Raw genomic sequence first — 20,921 nt, 5'->3', positions numbered from 1 at the left:
ACATGTATATTTTCATACATATTTTTCTAAAATAAAACTCCAGAGCATTGATTTCATCAATTTATTATAAATTCATCACAATATTAAGAACACTATGCGTATGGGACTGACAAGGCAAAGCTATTACAGCAATACTTTAGATATGAAAAAATAACTATTTTACAATAATAATATGGCAACATCGTTTCAGATGTGTCAAATACAAATTGTATTTCCGAAATACAAAAACATCTAATACAAACAATTTCAACAACAATATCAAGTATTTTATACTTTACGTTTAAAATAACACAAAAATTGTACTTTTGTATTGAATACGTATTTCAAAGTTTATTATTTTGTATAATATGACACATCTGAGATAATCACACAATATGGATTTAATAATACAATTTATTTCATGTGTTACTTTATTTTCACACATGCGAATTATAAAACAATGATTCTATACATTTCATATGATATTTCTTGTATATAATTTTCAATATAATATTTGATATAATCTGCAAGGCGTGCCACAGCCGCAAACATTTTACGTCATACTATAATAGCGTATATTACTGTACAAAAATTGATGGAATCGAACAGGAAGTGAGAGCTTGAATATCGGACAAATTTCTGTTTAACAGAATTTTACATACCTCCCTTCCCAGAACTCATGCTAAATCTTTAAGGATATATAGGATATAGGATATATTTAAACAATTTTGATTTTAAATTAATTTGAAGATTACACTTAAAAATAGTAGTGACAAAATAAGAGGAAATACTGTCATGTTACAATTTTCAAACATTTTCCTTAAGATTGAGTATATAATTATTAACAGGATACTCAAACTTAACATATAAACTTAAGAAACGAAACAAATAATAATCAGCTATAAAAATACCCAAACGATATTTTATAATAAACAGTTGTTCAAACATTGTAAGGTCATATATTTGACAAAATTATTTGAACAATACTCACACACATAATAAATACACAACTTAGAAGCATCTTCTATATTATAAGTTTAATTGTCTGTTAAAATCACGTTTTTATATACTTTTATGGTATCTACACTAATGATAATTTTTAACATACAGACCTACGACTCAAAAACTATTGATTTTAGTGAAAATTTTTTTCAGCATATAAACTTTATATATATAAGTAACAATATTTTAAGCATAATGTAATATTAATACTAAAATGACTACATCCTTAAACATTTAGCATGAGCTGTACCCTTAAGTCAAAAGCGCAAACATTTTATTGTCTATTTCGTATTGGATTTTCAATATATATACGTGAATTACTACAATTACAAGCACACATTACAATATTCAGGTCCCATTACGGAAATTTATTCTTAATCTAATAGATTTTATAAATTGCTTCACCCATAACAACGAATTAAAATGGCCCAATTTCAAATATATTAATAAAAATATAATAGTGGACTACACGCTATACAACCAAACAAAATTAGCTGTAAATATGGCTTATATCTTTATTTATTTACTAATAAACTAAGAAACTATAGAATTACACATTATTGAAGAATTTTGTAATATTATGAACATATAAGAATTATTTTCAAAATATTTATTACGTACTGTGTGTGTGTACATATTTTGACGGTTCGCAATTTTTGCGATGGTATGCGTAAAAGATATTTGATAACTTTGAAGTACTATTTTCTTGTGATAAATTGTGGATGAAAAAAAACATTTATAAATCAAAATCTTTTATTAACACAGGCCAAACTATTTTCAAGTCTCCTTAAATAAATTTGAAATGACTTTAATTTATATATAATTTAATTAATAATAAGATTACTGAAGCAAATACTTTGTTTTGCAAACATTTTTTCATTGTACACAATAGATATTTCATGAATTTATCTTCTAACGATAAAAGATAACGCATACCACGGGAAAATTTCTAAATTGTGATGTTGTTTACATAAATCAAGTTAAAACAATAAAATTCATTCATTCTTTTCTTTTAAAATTGTTAAAAATCATATAACTTCATTACCATATCTTGCACAAAATAAAACCTAAATTTATAATATTGACTAATATAAAATTGTCAAACGCAATTTAAAAAGGAAGACAATATAATAAAAATAATATAATTATTATAAATATAATGATTTTTTCGTATCGTCAAAGTAATAATAAAGAAAGTTTTTCATAATGTATAATTTTTTAGCACAACCATTTAAAAAAAATTAAATAATAAGATTCTAGATATTTCTCATTGGGTTATAAATTCCACTCTAAAAGGGCACATAAATTAGAATTATGTATATGGTATTTGTAAAAAAACGATATGTGAATTCGTAGCTTTAAAGATTTAAAAAGCTCACAACTGCGTGCTATTTCTTCACTCTATCAGATTTGGTATTAAAGCAAAGTTGAAATACTGTAGGGTTGTTATGACAAACTATCATTGCGATCTATGAACTAAAATATAAATTTTCAGAATAATATTACCTTTTATTATATTTAAAAGGCTTGTAATACGTATAAATCTCAATAAAATTATAAAATTAACTAAAAATAATTGTAGCAAATAATATATCGAGGCATTTTGCTTAAAACTAAGAGATTGTGTATGATTGAGCATTAAAATAGTAAAATATTAAAAAAAAAGTAACATTTCGTCTTATCACAATTTCTACGAAATAAAATATACAAAAAAAGAGATAATAAAATGGTCCCATACATAAAATACAAAAATATAATATTTTTATTGTGACTATATGTATGTATTTGTATTCGATTGTTGTAACGTCTGTTTACATTACAAAACCTGGTGTGTAATTATTTTAAAATTGTATAAAAATTGTATCAAATATATAATAGAAATAAATATTGCGCCAAGCAAATATTAAAGATACAAACAAAATTGGGAATATCGATAAAAATTGATTCATAAAATATATAAAATACTATTCTAGACGTTTTAAAAGTATACACAGTAATTGCATTATTCGAGACGGGTTATAGAGTTCATGAACTGTAAAATCACTTACTTCAATAACTTCAAGTCTTTGAATGCATTTCATAATAAAATTAATATAACTTTGAAACACTTATATACCTGGTAAAGTACATAAACAGACGTTTTTCCTTAGCATTGCTTGCTCACGAACAATCGAAGGTACTTGTATATTATGTATATCCTTCCTTGCCGATTTTTCATCTGTAAAGGCGGAGAAAAAAATAATTGAAATAAAAAAAATTAACCGAATCACGTTTGACAATTTTAAATTAGGTACATGCAGTATATTTAGATAAGTGCGGAAACTTTTCGATTTACGAATAAAACTTTTTGAATAATGTATTATTAATTATTTATTATTGTATTAACAAACGTACAGCTCATAACCGATATATATCTTCATAAACGTGTCGGTAATCATAATAATCATAATCATCTAGAATTATTAGTTGAAATGCGATGAAGCTTTGAAGAAAACTTTATCGAACGGTGCATCAACATCAAACGAGCGAATGCTCATTCTAACCTCACTTTATCAAATTCTCTTGATTGTAAACATGCATAGAGCATTCTTTCGTTGTTCTTAGTACGTTCGAAAAGATTCTATGCAATATTCTAATACTGAACAACACCGAATACCGAATACCGAATATTTTCGTTGACACTAAAAGATCACGAAATAATACTCTTGCTCTAGCTATGTTCGTTTGATGTAAATGTTTTAACATGGAGTTGTCTAAAAATTTAAATAAATGGTTATTTTTTTAATCTTAATAACCATATTCAACTCGTACTTAAAAAGCAGCTAGATTGAAACTTCGCTGTTTAAAAAGGAATAGTAGTTTGTTAATGATTTATGACACGTTTATGAAGCTGCTTTGATAAATATCTATATTTTCAAGGCACCCATTACTCCCTTGTCCTTAGTGGAAGGAAATGATATCACACCACCTTATAACTAATAGCCCAAACGGTGACCGCAAGTAAATCTGAGAAATATACACATACAAGATGTATGTAGTCATGGATGATAAAAAAATGAAAATTTTTATTTCTATATGAATATTGAGATACATTTTTACTTATTCGTATCATTTTTGTATTAGCAAGCTAGGCTTTACATATTAGAATTATAAATAACTACTTTCTTACTCAATACGAAATTTTTTTTCAATAGTAAACAGACTAGAAAGTGGAGGTTCTATGTACCACTGCACATTTCTTTGCAACTCAACCAATCCTCCATCATCTGAAGATCGTTTTTCAAAATATTTGTGTTCATATTTATCAGATTCATTTACGTCGGCCATTTAACCCGTTACCTACAAAGTCGACGGGATTGAGTCGTATTCAACTACTTATATTACATTGCACTACCAAAAATGTAGCCACGTACCTCTGATATACTTTTACTAATCAGATATATAATTACATTTATTCGTTTTACTATGTGTCTATAATCTATAAGCTTAACGTAATTAGTGTAGTCTTTTGTATGACTTCATAAGAATACTTGCAAATAGTTGAGTTTCGGTGAAAATAACGAAATAATTTAAAAACTTCGTTGCTTTATTCGGAACTATATTTGTGAAATGGATAATTTTATTATATTTATTGAATATATACGAGATTTAGGATCAGATTCACAACTTGCTGATAGTCTATTTAGTACTTTTTGACACAAATCTTCATACATTTGTAATTTTAACTAACAGATAAACGCAACATATTCAGAAGTTGTGAAACTGTCGTTTATACTACTTTATAAGAAGAAATAGTGGCATTTTTATATAAACTTCTTTGGTCGCATTAAAAGAAAGAAAAATGCATGCAATCCACCACCTACGACTAAAAATGTAACACTCAAAATCCAAGATACATACAGATTCATATATTTTTTAGATTTTTGAAGTGAAAACTTATTTAGCGGCGTTGAGCACTTTTTCTGTAATGGGTATAAAATCTTAAACTCGCGTCAGGACACGTGACCTGATCGAAAAAGCGTAAGACGGATACCATTCCAAAATATCAAACATGCTCAACGTTAATAATCAAGTTTTCACTTCTGCCGGCACTCCCGGAGTGCAACCCGTCTTTTTTTTATAATTATTAATTTTCTTATAAAATATAACAAATGGCGAGAGATGTTATGTACGTGCATGAACATACATTTATTTATTATTAATTAATTATTATCGTAGTAATCTATTGATAATACTACCTACCTACCAAATTGGCCAAATATTTTCCTTTTCTAACCACATAAATATATATTGTTAACATCAATAAATAAATAATTTTCAAAACACACGTATGATATAAATAAAAACATTATAATAATATCTAATTTATAATAATATCCAATCCGCGACATAAAAATGTAATACACACAATAATTATAAAAAAAAAAACAAGCAATGTAATACAAATAAATAAAAAAATACATCCAAATACAAACACTACAAATTACAATACAATACAAAAATTTGTACTTATATTTTATAGCTATAGCAAATAAAATTTTCACAACAGATCTAATACATACAATAATTATTACCTAACGTTACATCAAACCAAAATCTAGGAGATCTTAAAATAACAAAAAAATCCTAACAATCAAAAATCGACTTTAAGCCGCTGTACGAGATTCTATAATCGTATAAATATATGATTATCATATACATATATCACAATGATTTTTATAAACGCCTAAACTATTAAAATCTAACATTCCTATCACCCTTACAAGCTTGAAGTAAGCTTGATATTACGGTTTTAAAACACGATTTTATTTTAAACCGCAATTATAGCTTAAGAAATATTCGTAACTTAAATAATAAAGAGATTTTTAAATAATCTGATGCATTAAAAGTATTTTTATTATACATATTATATTTTGTATAGTTTTCTAGTTTTCTGAGATTAGCCACCATGCTCTGATATAAATTAAGTTTTAATAATAATTATTAATTAATCGAATGAATATAATTGTTCAAGTAAGCTATTGAAATAGTCACATATGTTTTTATCATATTTTTAACGCATCAGTTTATTTGACTGTAATAAAAACCCAAAAAAAAACAGAACTAAATCGAGATTAAAAACCGTTATAAGTACGTATCTAGTATCAAAATTCCGTAACTAACAAACGTATAAGAAATGAGAATTAAACTTGATCGCTATTTCAACATTTGTTCGATTGTTGCAATATCGTTTCGTATAAAACTTCGTTACGACACGATATCGTGTCGTATCGTGTAAACAGATCATTCCATGAGATTCAACGTTCATACCGGCTCGGCAAGAAATGACAACGCTATATGAATTTTAGGCTTATTTTCGCTAGTTTTTTCGTAGACTGTTTGGGTTTCATACGATCCTTTCTTACCTGCGTAAGACGCTTTCGCTCGCACCTGAAAGATAATACAATTTGTATTATATTGTAATTCATTACATTTATTGTCAGTCTAACTTGTCGTTTTGTTAGTTCTCTCCGGGATTCGAACCCTGGATCTCTTGGTTTTACGCTCACGTGTTAACTATGTACCAATAAGGAACAGACTTATGGGAACAGACTTGTAACAACCTATATATGTTTATATGTTGTATGTATGTAGTTTTTGTGACATTTTAATGATTCTATGTGAAAATGTTCTGATTTTCAAGTATTTTCAGTATTTTCAGAAAAGGCAATATAAAAATGAGGATTTTTCTATTATAAGTACTCATGTAAGTTATCAAACACCCCACTATGGACCCCGGGTTCCCTTACTCCCTTCCACAACCCACTCTTCCCGCAGCAGGCTCACCCCCCACCCCACTATGAACCCCCCGCCCCCACTCACCCGTCCACAACCCGCTCTGCCCGCAGTAAGTTCGCTACCCGGCGCATGGCCCGCGGCGGCACGCGGTGCGCACTGAGCCGCGCGTGCACGGCGCACGCGCCGCCGCCGCTGTACGTGAAGCCGGGCTCGTCGCGCGGCACCACGCGGGGTGACGCGCGAGCCGCGCATATACCTTGCATATTAATATGGGAATATTAATACCTTAGATATTAATACCTTAAATATTAATACGTCAATATTAACGTATAAAGCGCGTCACACACGGTGAAGATACTATAATATATTATCTTAAAATACTGTTATATTTTATATTACAGTATCTTAACGCATCCGGTATCAGCGTTCGGACCATCATTTTTCTTTTTGTCATTGCGTACTAAGACTCCTGTAGAACCGCCATCCTGTTACAAATGACGCGAAATTTTGTGGGTCATTTGTAACAGGATGGCGGTTCTACAGGGGTCTTAGTACGCAATGACAAAAAGAAAAATGATGGTCAGAACGCTGATACCGGATACCTTAAGATACTGTAATATTTTATATTAGAGAATCTTAACATAAAATATTATAATATCTTCACCGTGTGTGATGCGCTTTATATGAAAACATAAATGCCTAAGATATTAATACCTTAGAATTAGATATTAATACGTCAATATCGTCGTACTATACAAAAAGACTAACGATCGCCTATTGAAAAGACGGCAAAAAATGTCCAATCAATTTTTTTTAACACTGACGTACAATACAAGATGAGTAACAGTCGCCTATTTTCCACCTTACATATTAATATGAGAATATTAATACCCTAGAAATTAATACGTCAACATAGTACACAACGTATTATACTCAAGTATACTTAGGGCAGTTTTGACGGAGCGCAGCGCATTTTCGATTGTCAAACTATTATCGACATTGTCCTCATTAAAATAATATTCAAAATCAAATAACAACAATTATTTGTGTAATAATGTCCTATAATATTTATAATATTTATTTATTTATTCCCGAGGAGCATCGAAGCGTCACATGCGAAAGGTAGAACGCTGCGCTTTTAAATGAAAATGCGCTGCGCTGCGCTCCGCCCTATCTGCACCGACCGGGACCCTAACAAAAAAATGTCCGATTGATTTGTATTTGTAAAGATGTTGTGTCTTATTAGATTGCACTATAAACATAATAATATGTATTAATTTCAAATCGTGAACCTAGTAATAAAAATGTTTATTATCTTAACTAGGCCACATATCCAAGTGCTGGGATACATGTCAAATTACTACAAAAAAAAAATATGAAAAATACATTATAGTGATATGAATTGTTGTACATTTGCTTGTAAAAATTGTAACACTTTTTGTATTGTATTGACATTAACTTGTAGAAATTGTAACACGTTATGTTTTTTATGACGTTTACATGAATCGTGGTGGTTTATGTATTGCATTGATATTCACATATAGAAATTTTGATACTTTTGTATTGACTTGTAGAAATGTGATACTTTATATATTGTAAAAACATTTACTTATACAAATTATAAAACCTTATTTATTATATTGGCATTGTCTTGCAGAAATTGTTTACACTTTATGTATTGTAATGATATTTAATTATAAAAAACATGAAACTTTACCAACAACATTCTCTCATAGCAATTTTTCTATATAATACAAAAAAAACTCACCAGTAATATAAATATCTTCCAAATGGAAGTAGCTAGTTCTCAACGCGGCTCTGTACAGCGCATGCGCGGCCGGCGCTGAGAAAACGTACCCCGTACCAGACAGGTACCGCGGGTACACGCTACCGCCGTACATGTAGCGGGGGCTGTACCTGTGGGGAGGGGGGTATATAATTATATCTTTTCTATACACTAACTTACAGCCCGCGGCTTCGCCCGCTTTGTCTAAAACCTAATAAATTATATACTAAAACCTTCCTCTTGAATCACTCTATCTATTAAAAAAAACTGCAGAAAATCCGTTGCGTAGTTTTAAAGATTTAAGCATACAAAGGGACATAGGGACAGAAGAAGCGACTTTGTTTTATACTATGTAGTGATTTAATAAAATCGTAGGTAAGTCAAAGCTGTATTATAAAATATTTGTTTAAAATAATAGTTGGGCTTGGGATCTACAATCGTTATATACATTTTATAATTTTTGTCTGTTTGCCTGTTTGGTTGTATGTATGTCCGGACTAAACTCAAAAAAGTACTGCACGGATTTAAATTTTGCATAAATATTACTAACAGGTCGGCTCAACATATAGGCTATATATGTATATCATTAGCAACCAATAGGAGCGGAGCAATGCGGGTTACTATAATATTTTATAATGTAAATGTATAATATAAAAAAAATGTGTGCGTGTACTAGTGTAAACTCGTAAGAAGTGAAACTTCTTTATGACCTTATTTTTCAAAAAACAATTTACTATATGCAACTTTACAGAAATACGTCAATCACGCGTGGTAGGGATAAAAACAAGATGGCGCGTAACGGAAAAATGTCACGCGTAACGAAAAAATGTTACACCAAATTTTTTTCCAACCCCGATAAAGAAGTTTCACTTCAATAATGATTCACTGTATTGCAATAACTGCGCAAGGTTGCAAATAGGTATGTTTGTATTTTTGTATGCAATAAATGATTTGATTTAAACAGCACAGCTAGTAGGGAAATAAAGAGAGACAGAGATAGATATATAGCAAGAGAAAGAGCCAATCTTACCATTTATTACTCGTATCCAAGACAGGTCTCGCCCCACAAATAAGATCTCCAATCAACAGATACTCTTTCTCTTTTTGACTACCCTCATCATGTATTTTCGACCGGTTTTGTAAATTACTTATTAAATTTGGCACATTTATATACATATCGTCGTCAGTTTTGAGGATGTACCGCACTGTAATGACAAAATAACTTTTTGTTAACTAATATACTGACTAAATAAGAATTAAAAATGGAGAGTAAAAGAAATAAGGAAATTATTGTCTAGACTGTCTGAAAAACGCTCAATATCCTGAATACACAGAAAATTTATGATAAACCTTCCAAAATTTATTGTAGCGAATCATTTTATATTGCAATTTTGAAAGAAAATGAATCAGGGTAACCGATGTTTTATTCAACTGCCTTTTAAATACGGAAATGAGAAACATTTTTATGACCTATTTCTAACTTAGGAAATAACTGGTATATAATACTCACCACTTTCATTACAATTATTCGTAACCCATTTCAACATCATTATTGACTTCAGAGTTAAATTGTTATACGAATCAATAAAACCCTCTTGAATAACATCCCCGTATCTTTCTACTTCTTCATCTATTTTATCCTGGATATCACTACTATTATCATTAGATGGCAACCCCAATAGAAACACAACTTTGAAATCGGGTACAGTGTTGCCACTTTCTTCTTCTAGAATCTCCTCTTTCGGGAAATCTTTCACATTTTTCAACATTGCAATGACTTTGTCCAAATCAATGTTATCCTCGTAACCTTTTGGGGGTATTTTCATTATGTTATTATTAGATTCATAATCGTAATCTTCTTCTTCATTTTCCCCCAATTCTTTGTTCATATCGAATTCTGGCAACATTTTTTCATCGCTTTCATCTTCGAAGCGCTTTTCAACTGGTCCGTCTGTTACTATATTATCTTTTAATGCCTTCGCCAACTCTGGAAGTAACTGACCAAAACTGGAGATGCCCCTTTTCTTTCTATCTACTGTATTATTAGATTCACTATATAAATCATATGTATAATTGTAATGTTTGTATTTCTCGTGTGCTGCGTGGAAAATTTTCGACGAATTCAGATAATTCTTGTAATTTCCCCACGTTTCTCGTATTGCTATTCGCCTATCGAAATGTATTGTGGAAGAACAGACGACTATGAGAAGAAAGAGGTTATTCTTTTTATTTCTACTGATTTTGGGACATACGTCTTTCGGTTCGTGTATTGTTGTTACGTTGTCTGGTTGGACGTATATTTTCGTATCCCTATTTGTGTGTATCGACCAGCCAGCTACGGCTACTGTAAGTTAAGAATTATATTTATAAGATTAACTATTCGGATCTTAGTATATCAGTCAAGGAAGTAGTAATTTATAATCACTAACGAAATTAATTTTCTAAATCGATTACGCAGTATTTGATATAGTACCACTAAATAATAATAGTATTTTGTGATTAACATAAAACGCAAGACATGAAGGCATGAAGCTTCAATTATAGAGATAGTAACTAATGCAAATTTATACATATCCAACCCGAACTACAGGTAATTAAACATACTCAATACCAACATAATAGTCTATTTAATATTTTAATTTTGCAATTTAAAACACGGCGGCTGATAATAGTGGAATTTATTTAAACTATCGTATGCTTATTGCAATCGATTTCACATTTATTGTAATGAGTTAACTCAAACTCAAACATTTATTTATTCAATTAGACTTCTTCTAGAAGCACTTTTGAAACGTCATTACATATTTTAACATTTACCACCGATTCGGAAAGCAGTATCTATGGAGAAGAACCGGAAGAATGAAGAAGAAACTCCATAGTGCTCTTTTAAATCATGTGTTAAATAGTTACTTATTAGTTAGTTAAATATTTTTAATTTTAACATTGAAACGACGAATGATGGTTAGGTAATATAAATTATATTTACGAAACTAATTTCACTACTTGGTATGTTCTATTTAGCTTATCTTTTAATTCAAATAACCAATAATGCATAAAAACTTTTAAAGAGTCTATCGGCAAGTCGTGAAATTAGCCAATAATATGCTATTTACTAGCCACATTTTCGCTTGTGTATTTCCAACGCCTATTCCTTAACAAAAAGTCATGTAAAATACGAAATTCTATTGAAAAAACATACAATTACTTATTACTACAAAACTTCAGTATACACTGTAAAAATATGTAATTACATAAGTATATTTACCTTTTGGCATCTGGTCGTTGGCCCTATTATAAACTGGTATGTACATTAAAACACAGAACAGTATCATGGCCGTGCTGAACAGCGAAAACTTCGCTATCACCGTCACCGGCCACCGCCTCTCTCGCTCCGGTTTAATTTCTCTACTGTACGGTGCATACCTTCTACTCCTATCGTATCTGAAATTAAATATCTAACTTAAATTATGCAAAAAAAATACAAAAATCAGCTCTATTGTCATTTATGTGAATATTATAAAGCATAGGACCTAGAGCGGTACCTTGCGACACCCCCTTGTTAAATTCTATACATTTGGTGATTGGGTTGATTACCAAGAGATAATTTTAACAAACTCTATTTCCAAGAACTGATAAATAATACGTAAATTGTTTTTACAGCAACGTTTTCACTTTTAATAAGTTAAATGTACATTTAAATTACAATAGGGGCAAACAATCACCACAAGAGAAATTGATTCTCAGCATACACACATATTAAACATGACTTTCTGTTATTTTTTTTTGTTAGAGTAGTTTCCATATTATGAAAAAAAAAATTGAGAAGTCCTGGGTTCCGAAAGTATGAACATCAGTCTGGAAAATCGCAAAAGACTTATCCCCTGATCCTTTCATATAATAGAATGCATCTGACCCAAGAGATTCTAAATCACACCTAGCCCATACCTCAAGGGGATATTACCTGTACGACAACAACGGACTATCATCACTATCTCTACTGGAGTATTGCTGGTCATCGTCTTCCCATTGTTGCGTGTCATCACGTGCCATCAATGCTGGAAAGAGAATAATATTGTAAAAAATTGTGTGCGTGTACTAGTGTACACACGTATGAAGTGAAACTTCTTTATGACCTTATTATTCAAAAAATAATTTGCTACAAGCAACTTTACATAAATCCGTCGAATCACGCGTGGTAGGGATAAGAAAATGATGGCGCGTAACGGAAAAATGTCACGCGTATACAAAAAAAATGTTACACTAAATTTTTTTCCAACCCCGATAAAGAAGTTTCACTTCAATAATAATTGACGTACTATAAACGTCTATAAGAAGCTCGTCATAAATGTCCAAATTGCGTTGTATAAAACATACATTGAAATATAGACCTTATTACCGTGGTAGTAATGTTCAAAGTCTATTACATATCTGCCTATAAAACTCTGCTTATTACACGCATAGGCAGAGTTATGATTCAGATAATTTTTGAGCGTGACTGTGAGTCTAGTTGTTTTTATTAAAATTGTATGTTTATATTTTAGTTGAATATAATATTTAAAATGAATATGAATGAAGGCAGTATAGTTTGTTCAAGAAATTTTTAATTAATCAACGTTAATAACGATATTACTTATTCATGTCATAAATAGTTACGGTCAGCGTACACTGAAGAATAATTTATAATTATATTAGCAGCTTTCTATTGGTAAAAGATTAAATCGGTCAAGATTGACTTCCTTTAATTAAAAAAAAAAACAAGTATTTCTATCTATAAATTATAATGTAAGTATCGAACCGTAATACATAATTCAAACTCTAAACATTTATTTATTCAATAAGACTTCTTCTTGAAGCACTTTTGTATCGTCATAACATAGTTTTAACATTTACCATCGCCGATTTAAGATTTCATATGCCGTTTATGCGTAACATTTATGCTATTCCAATAGATATACACTATACAGTGTGGAAATTTTCGATTGGGTGGAATGGAAAGTACTTGAAATAATGGAGATAGCAAATTTTGCTGAAAGGAAACATTCCTTTATTTTTAAAACGAAATAGAACTATCTTCACCATTGTTCGAGTCGATTTTATCGAATAACAAATTTAATTTTTTTGGTTAGTTCGATTCCCGGTCGATGCAAGTGAATTTTCGAAAATCTGTTTCCTGTCAGCAAAATTTGTTATCTTCAATATTTAAAGTACTTTCCATCCCATCGAAAATTTCCACACTGTAAAGTTCCTTAACAATATAATCAAGTACACATCTCAGTGTGCGCTAACCCTTTTTTTTTTTTAACGTGAGGAAATTCATCATGAATACCGACTGCTTCGGGGGCAGCAGCACGGTTATGTCAGACTCCTACTGACTAAAACCTCACGGTGGCCTACTACCGCGCAAGTAAAGAGGGGATCCCGGGATCTCCGGTGGGAACGCTCACGGTACCCCTCGCGCGCCTGCCATTGGCAATCCATTCGTATGTAGTCGCGACTACCCCACGCGCATGCCTATCACTGCAGCCACAACAGTCTGTCACCCTCCTCGCGTTGCCTATTGAATGTGCGCAGCCCCCGCAGTGTGCGCTAACCCTAATCTAACAATAGTCATTGTTAGCATTTTCTATAGTACTCAGTTTCTAGACCATTATCACGGACATAATTAGCATGCATTTCAAACTATTCAATTAAATGACTCATTTTTTCAAATAAACACTTTGTTGGAATTAATTTTAAGCTAGTTTTACCCCGCTGTTTCAAGCGTGGAAATACTTTATCACTTATTTCAATCCGGGGCAATGATATTTTAAGTAAAAAGGTGTTTATAGGTTACCAATTACAATATTCGATCTTCAAACACGGCATACGGGATAGACAATATATTGAGGAGTGTTATAGGCTATATTTCATCACGCTACGACTAATAGGGCTAAGAAAAATTCGGGTGAAGCCGCAAGGCACAGCCTGTATTATTATTTTTGTTGAATTTTTCAACGTTGACTAAATGCAAGCAATAACATCATAACTAACGATCAAATCTAAGAGATGACCAATAGAGGTCATCTGCCATAACAGTAACCCATCACTACGCTGACCGCGCGTTAGTGTACTTAACCTGCAAATCATTTACAGATCAGCGAACGCAAGTCGACCAAGGTCAATGTTGGAACTAATTGGGCAGCAAATTTAATTAATTTGCCAGTGTTTAGATCCAATTAGTATGTTTGTTTATTTGCTTCTGAGGTTTTCCCTTGTTATACAATATGTCTATAAATAAAACGATTTCCGTCTTTAATTATTTCGAAATATATCTTGTAAGTCTTATTAAAACATTTACAAGAATAAAACTAGAAATGTTCAGAGATTAACCGGAAGAGAGACAATTTTTTAAAATGATTACCTAGTTATAGATACCAAAAAAAGCGTGTATGCCGAGCACACGTGTCAGTAATGAAATTTCTTGGCAAGATTCGAAGATATTTGGAAAAAAAGAAAGATCCCTAAATCGTCACCTTACTCAATACTCCATGACGTGACGGTATTGCCATGACGCGACCTTGAAATTTTACTCTCAACGCGCCTAAAGAAGTTTCACTTAAAATGTACATTTTGTCTATGCATTATAATTTAAATACTTTCATCAGTATTTCATATTCATTTTCACATAAAAATAACTTAAAACATTGTTTTTTTCTGGGAAAATTAACATATCTTCTAACTTTCTTCTTCTTTCTCTCATCTACGCTTTTATGCCTAACCACTGAACCGATTTCGATGAAATTATAAGCAGAATTACGACATAAGCTTGTAACAGGATGTATGATACTTTATGACAAAAAATCTAAAGTACGTGTGATAATAGGGGATAGAAATATGTGAAGTGAACGCAAGCAAAGCCAGGAGCGGAAAGCTAGTTTTTATAAACAATCGACTTGTGATCTTCGTAAAATTGGTTTTAATTGTTTTTTTGGTGTTTCTGAATCAATCAGGAAGTTCAATAAAAAACTGTTTACCTTCAATAGTACCTAGGTACAAAAAAGTCGCTGGTTTATGCTCCATTCTTTACATATTTTCCTTTTTTTCTATTAAACTAGCTGTGCCCGCAGTGCTCCGCCTCTATTGGTCTTAGCGTGATGATATATATAATACTAGGTTTTCGCCCGCGGCTTCGCCCGCGCAGTCAAAGAAAACCCGCATAGTTCCCGTTCCCGTGGGATTTCCGGGATTGCGTCATTTTCCCGGGATAAAAAGTAGCCTATGTCCTTTCTCGGGTATCAAAATATCTCCATACCAAATTTCATGAAAATTGGTTCAGTAGTTTAGGCGTGATTGAGTAACAGACAGACAGACAGAGTTACTTTCGCATTTATAATATTAGTATGGATAACCTTAATCGATAAATGGGCTATTTGATACTAATATTATAAAGCTGAAGAGTTTGTTTGTTTGTTTGTTTGAACGCGCTAATCTGAGGAACTACTGGTCCGATTTGAAAAATTCTTTCGGTGTTAGATAGCCCATTTATTGAGGAAGGCTATAGGCTATATAATTATCATCACGCTAAGACCAACAGAAGCGAAGCAATGGGGGTGAAGCCGCGGAGCACAGCTAGTGTATTTATGAAGGATGTTATGTTTATAACTATTATCATTTAGCAAGGCACGTAGTACATTAATTAATATTGTAATATCATACTACGAGTTAAAAACGTTGAGCAGTTACAATATTCTGTGTGTGGTGAATTTTAATTTTAACTTATATAAATATACTAGCTTTCCGCCCGCGGCTTCGCTCACTTTCGCACCTAATAAATTATATCCTTCCAGTAGAACTACACTATCCGTTGGTGAAAACAGAATGAAAAGTTTTAGACATAAAACCACCGTAAATCCTAATAAAATAAATATTAATAAAACCTTCCTCAAAAACTACTACATATATCTATTAAAAAAAATGTGTGCGTGTACTAGTGTACGTACGTAAGAAGTGAAACTTTTTTATGACCTTTATTTTTCAAAATTAATTTACTACATATATGCAACTTTACAGAAATACGTCGAATCTCGCGTGGTAGGGATAAGAAAAAGATGGCGCGTAACGGAAAAATGTCACGCGTAACGAAAAAATGTTACAAGCCCGATAAAGAAGTTTCACTTCAAAAACGCATCGAAATCCGTTACCTACGTATAGTTTTAAAGATGGAGACGGACAGACAGCGAAAGCGACATTGTTTTCTACTATGTAGTGATATAGAATCGACTGATACAAGTACATATTATTTCAATTACTTCATTCATATCTCCTATCAAACAATCATACATTGATCAGTAAGATCAAAAGTCAATGCCTTGTTATTTGTTGATTACTATTTACTAGCTGTGCCCCGCGGTTTTAGTTTTTACCCGCATTGCTCAGCTCCTGTTGGTCTTTAGCGTGATGATATATAGCCCTATAGCCTTCCTCGATAAATGGGCTATCTAACACCGAGAGAATTTTTAAAATCCGACCAGTAGTTCCTCTGACCTCAGATTAGAGCGTTCAAAAAATAAACAAATTCTTCAGCTTTATAATATTAGTATGTCTATAGACTAGCTAGCAAATAGCAATGTAATCTGTACCAAACTTCACCTAGATACGATCAGACGTTTCTGCGTGAAAGAGTAACAAATATACACAAACTTTAGCATTTATATATTATGTATTACTTTTATCGGTAATAACTTTATGTGTTTATCATTAAAGACAAAATTACATAGTCACCTTGCGGCGTCGTTGCCAGCTCAAAACGTATGACTAAATAATAATAAGCAATTGTCAAAGTTATTAATAACTTAAATGACTCAAAGCTGACCTTCAAGTTTGTGACATTTCTCGTAAAAGGTTGAGCCCAATATTTTTTTACGACGAAAGTTATCCATTCTTTGACCTACTTGAAAAAACGAAGTACATACTCAAGACGTTTATTTTTTTGAGAAAAAAGAATAATATTTAAATGATTCGTTAAATACTGCGTTAAAATATCTACTTACTAATACATATTATAAAGCTGAAGAGTGTGTTTCCTTGAACGCGCTAATCTCAGGAACCACGGGTCCGATTTGAAAAATTATTTCACTGTTAGATAGTCTATTTATCAAAGAATGTTATTTTTTTTTTGAAGTCCCATGTCCCCTAGTGGGGTAAGGGGCAGATGCATTATACATCTGTTTCACTGATCGATTTTCTTTAGGGACAAGTAGGTGATCAGCCTTCTGTGTTCTGCCAGACCGAGACATTTTTTTTTCTTCGTCTCCACCGGGAATCGAAACCAGTACCCCTCGGTTATACGCTCACGCGTCAACCACTGTACAAAGAATGCTATATTATATGCATATATCTATATATCATCACGCTAAGACCAATAAGAGCAGAGCAATGAGGGTAAAACCACGCGGCACAGCTAGTACGTTAAAAAATGAAAAGATACTTTGACGTGGGTTGTATTAAAATGCGTTATACAAAGCGCGACTCGCACTTGACCGGTTTTTTATATAATTTTATCCACTCGCACGTAAATTAGGTCGTGGTTAAACTTGACCCCATACAAGAATAACGTTAAGTTTTCGCAGTAAACTTGAGCTCAAATACTTTCATGTAGAAATTTTTTTTGTATATGCAATCGTAATTTTAAAGTAAAAAAGTTGCGATTTGATAAGCAGCATACTATTTTTTTTATCTATATGTAAACGGACAGTTAAACGGACAGATTTAATTCAAACCATATAATTTTTTTTAATTAAATTATTTTTATTTTCGAAATGTGGTACATAAGTAGCGTTATATTATTAACTATCAATTGGTGCCAAATAAAAGAATTTTGTTTTATGTATATAACATTAATTCTTACAACAATTGATTATTTTCCATCTTATTCACAAGTGAAGTCCCATGTCCCCTAGTGGGGTAAGGGGCAGATACATTATACATCTGTTTCACTGATCGATTTTCTTTAAGGACAAGTAGATGATCAGCCTTCTGTGTCCTACGAAGATGAAGAACGAGACATTTTTTTTTTCTTCGTCTCCACGGGGAATCGAACCCAGGACCCCTCGGTATTACGCTCACGCGTTAACCACTGTACCAAGGATACTTACTTATTCACAAGTATTATAAAGTAAAATATTTGTGAATTATTTATTTAATAAAATACTAACATTTGGAAAAAACATTGTTAAGTATAGTACAGCTGTTTAAATACATCATTAGTATAACAAAGAATTTTCCATTTTAGTATGATAACTTTAATTCAAATTCAAATGAGTTTAAAACTTGCTAACTATGTCTAGATTTGAAATTAAATTTGAAATATTATTTCATAATAGCAGAAATTGCTCCAGGTCTATGAAGCTTAAAGTTTAAACTCAAACATTTATTTATTCAAACCTAGCTAAGGTTTAACCCGCGTGGCTCTGCTCCTGTTGGTCTAAACGTGAAGATATATCTTAATATATATAAATCTCGTGTCACAATGTTTGTCCTCAATGGACTCCTAAACCACTTAACCGTTTATAATAAAATTCGCACAACATGTGCAGTTCTATCCAACTTGAGAGATAGGATAGTTTAAACATGTAGGTACTAGGTACCACGGGCGAAGCCAGGGCGGACCACTAGTAGCCTATATAGCCTTCCTCGATAATCTAACACAAAAATAATTTTTCAAATCGGACCAGTGGTTCCTGAGATTAGCACGTGCAATCAAGCAAACAAACTCTTCAGCTTCAAAATATTATAGTATGAGAAAATGGGTTGTTTGTTTGTCTTTTTTACATGATTAATTACATAGATGAAGGAGACTAGAGTGATACTTATATGACTCTAGTAGATGGAAATTAGATTTTTCACTGCGATAAAAAGTAGTAAGCTACTTTTTATCGCAGTGAAAAATCTAATTTCCATGGGAAATGCCTTTGGTAATACAGGTGGAAAGCTAGTATTGACTAACAACTAATAACTGCTAATAACTGCTAAATGATGTGAGGTGTTTTCATCACTTCTGTGCGTGCTTTGCACATTGGAATGCGAGTAATTTTAATTGTATAAATATACTTGCTAAACAAGCCATGTCCTGTCAAGACCCAAGAGAACAATTGTTTATATTGACCTTCTATAATAGCTATAATAGGTATCTTATTTGAATAAATAAACAAATAATATGTCTATTTTAGTACTTGCCAACTTGACCAGTTCTTTTAGATGAATATCGAAGTTAGATGAATAAACTAACTTACCGTCTGCGGCTTCGCCCGCTTTGTCTAAAACCTAATAAATTATATACTAAAACCTTCCTCTTGAATCACTCTATCTATTAAAAAAACCCGCATCAAAATCCGTTGCGCAGTTTTAAAGATTTAAGCATACAAAGGGACATAGGGACAGAGAAAGCGACTTTGTTTTATACTATGTAGTGATAAACCATTTTTAAACTATCCAAATAGTGTCTTTAATAAACATATGTTCAGCCGGCTGAATACAAAAATAATAATGAGAGAGTAATTTCCAAATTTCAAGGACAACACACAAAATTTGTAGTTTCTACGAATTTACGTAATATTGTGTGAAACTTGTAAATAAAAACATGAATTACCTTTGGGAAATGGACCATGAACGTAATTATGATGTTACCTAATAATGACAGCAGTTTGGACTCAAAACACACAACTCACAAGCATTTTACACATGTATCAATATATCTTTCTAGGACACGTAAAAATTTTTTTTTGGAAAAATAGCTCTGTTCCACACGAATTTCTACGTAAATAATTAAATAATCGTTACATTTATGATAATAGAATATTTTTAATTAAAAAAACAAGCGATATAGGATGCAAATACGACGTAACGCTTAATAATTAAAATGTAAATAAATCAACTTACTTTACACTGTCGTCGATCAAAATAACACTGAACACTATTTATTTTCTCACTTTATTTCATCTGTTTATTTAACTATTTACACAAAACATTAGAATTGATTATTTACATGAAAATACGGTTTTATTTGACAAGAGTCAAGAATGATTTGTGAATGTTTCTGACTTTCTGAAATCTGATTATTCTTTGGATTTGACATTGATTGTCTTGAAATTGACATTTAGTACTTTTAACAGATATTTAAAAATGTAGTTAATATGGATATTATCACGTTATTATGTATTTGGTTAAAAATGAAAAAGCTGTTCTTAAATCCGCAAATAAGCGAATAAAAAAAATTTCAAATTTCAAATTTCGATCATCACAAAAAGATCACAAATATTTAAACTGAAACGGAAGTTCTATGATAAATGAACTCAAAATTTGAAAAGTATCGTTGATGGAAAATATTTTACCTAGGTAT

The 20,921-nt window shown here is 31.5% G+C and overlaps 1 protein-coding gene across 1 annotated transcript; it reads right to left on the bottom strand.

Moving 5' to 3' along the window:
• Nucleotides 1-47: 47 nt before the first annotated feature.
• Nucleotides 48-20,635, bottom strand: LOC149476138 (uncharacterized). Its single transcript, XM_089712091.1, has 9 exons — nucleotides 20,462-20,635; nucleotides 12,507-12,600; nucleotides 11,811-11,986; nucleotides 10,056-10,889; nucleotides 9,576-9,750; nucleotides 8,528-8,676; nucleotides 6,844-7,015; nucleotides 6,387-6,411; nucleotides 48-3,199 (listed from the first exon to the last, which is right to left on the bottom strand). The coding sequence occupies exons 2-9, from the start codon at nucleotides 12,593-12,595 to the stop codon at nucleotides 3,128-3,130; spliced, it is 1,692 nt and encodes a 563-aa protein (XP_089568217.1). The 5' UTR covers nucleotides 12,596-12,600; nucleotides 20,462-20,635; the 3' UTR covers nucleotides 48-3,127.
• Between the last annotated feature and the right edge of the window lie 286 nt (nucleotides 20,636-20,921).

Source organism: Colias philodice, chromosome 28 (assembly GCF_061535455.1).
Source record: "Colias philodice isolate Cphi_HAF_F1 chromosome 28, ilColPhil1 Martin Lab GWU primary, whole genome shotgun sequence".
Taxonomy (NCBI): Eukaryota; Metazoa; Arthropoda; class Insecta; order Lepidoptera; family Pieridae; genus Colias; species Colias philodice.
This window is presented reverse-complemented; position numbering and strand designations above follow the sequence as displayed.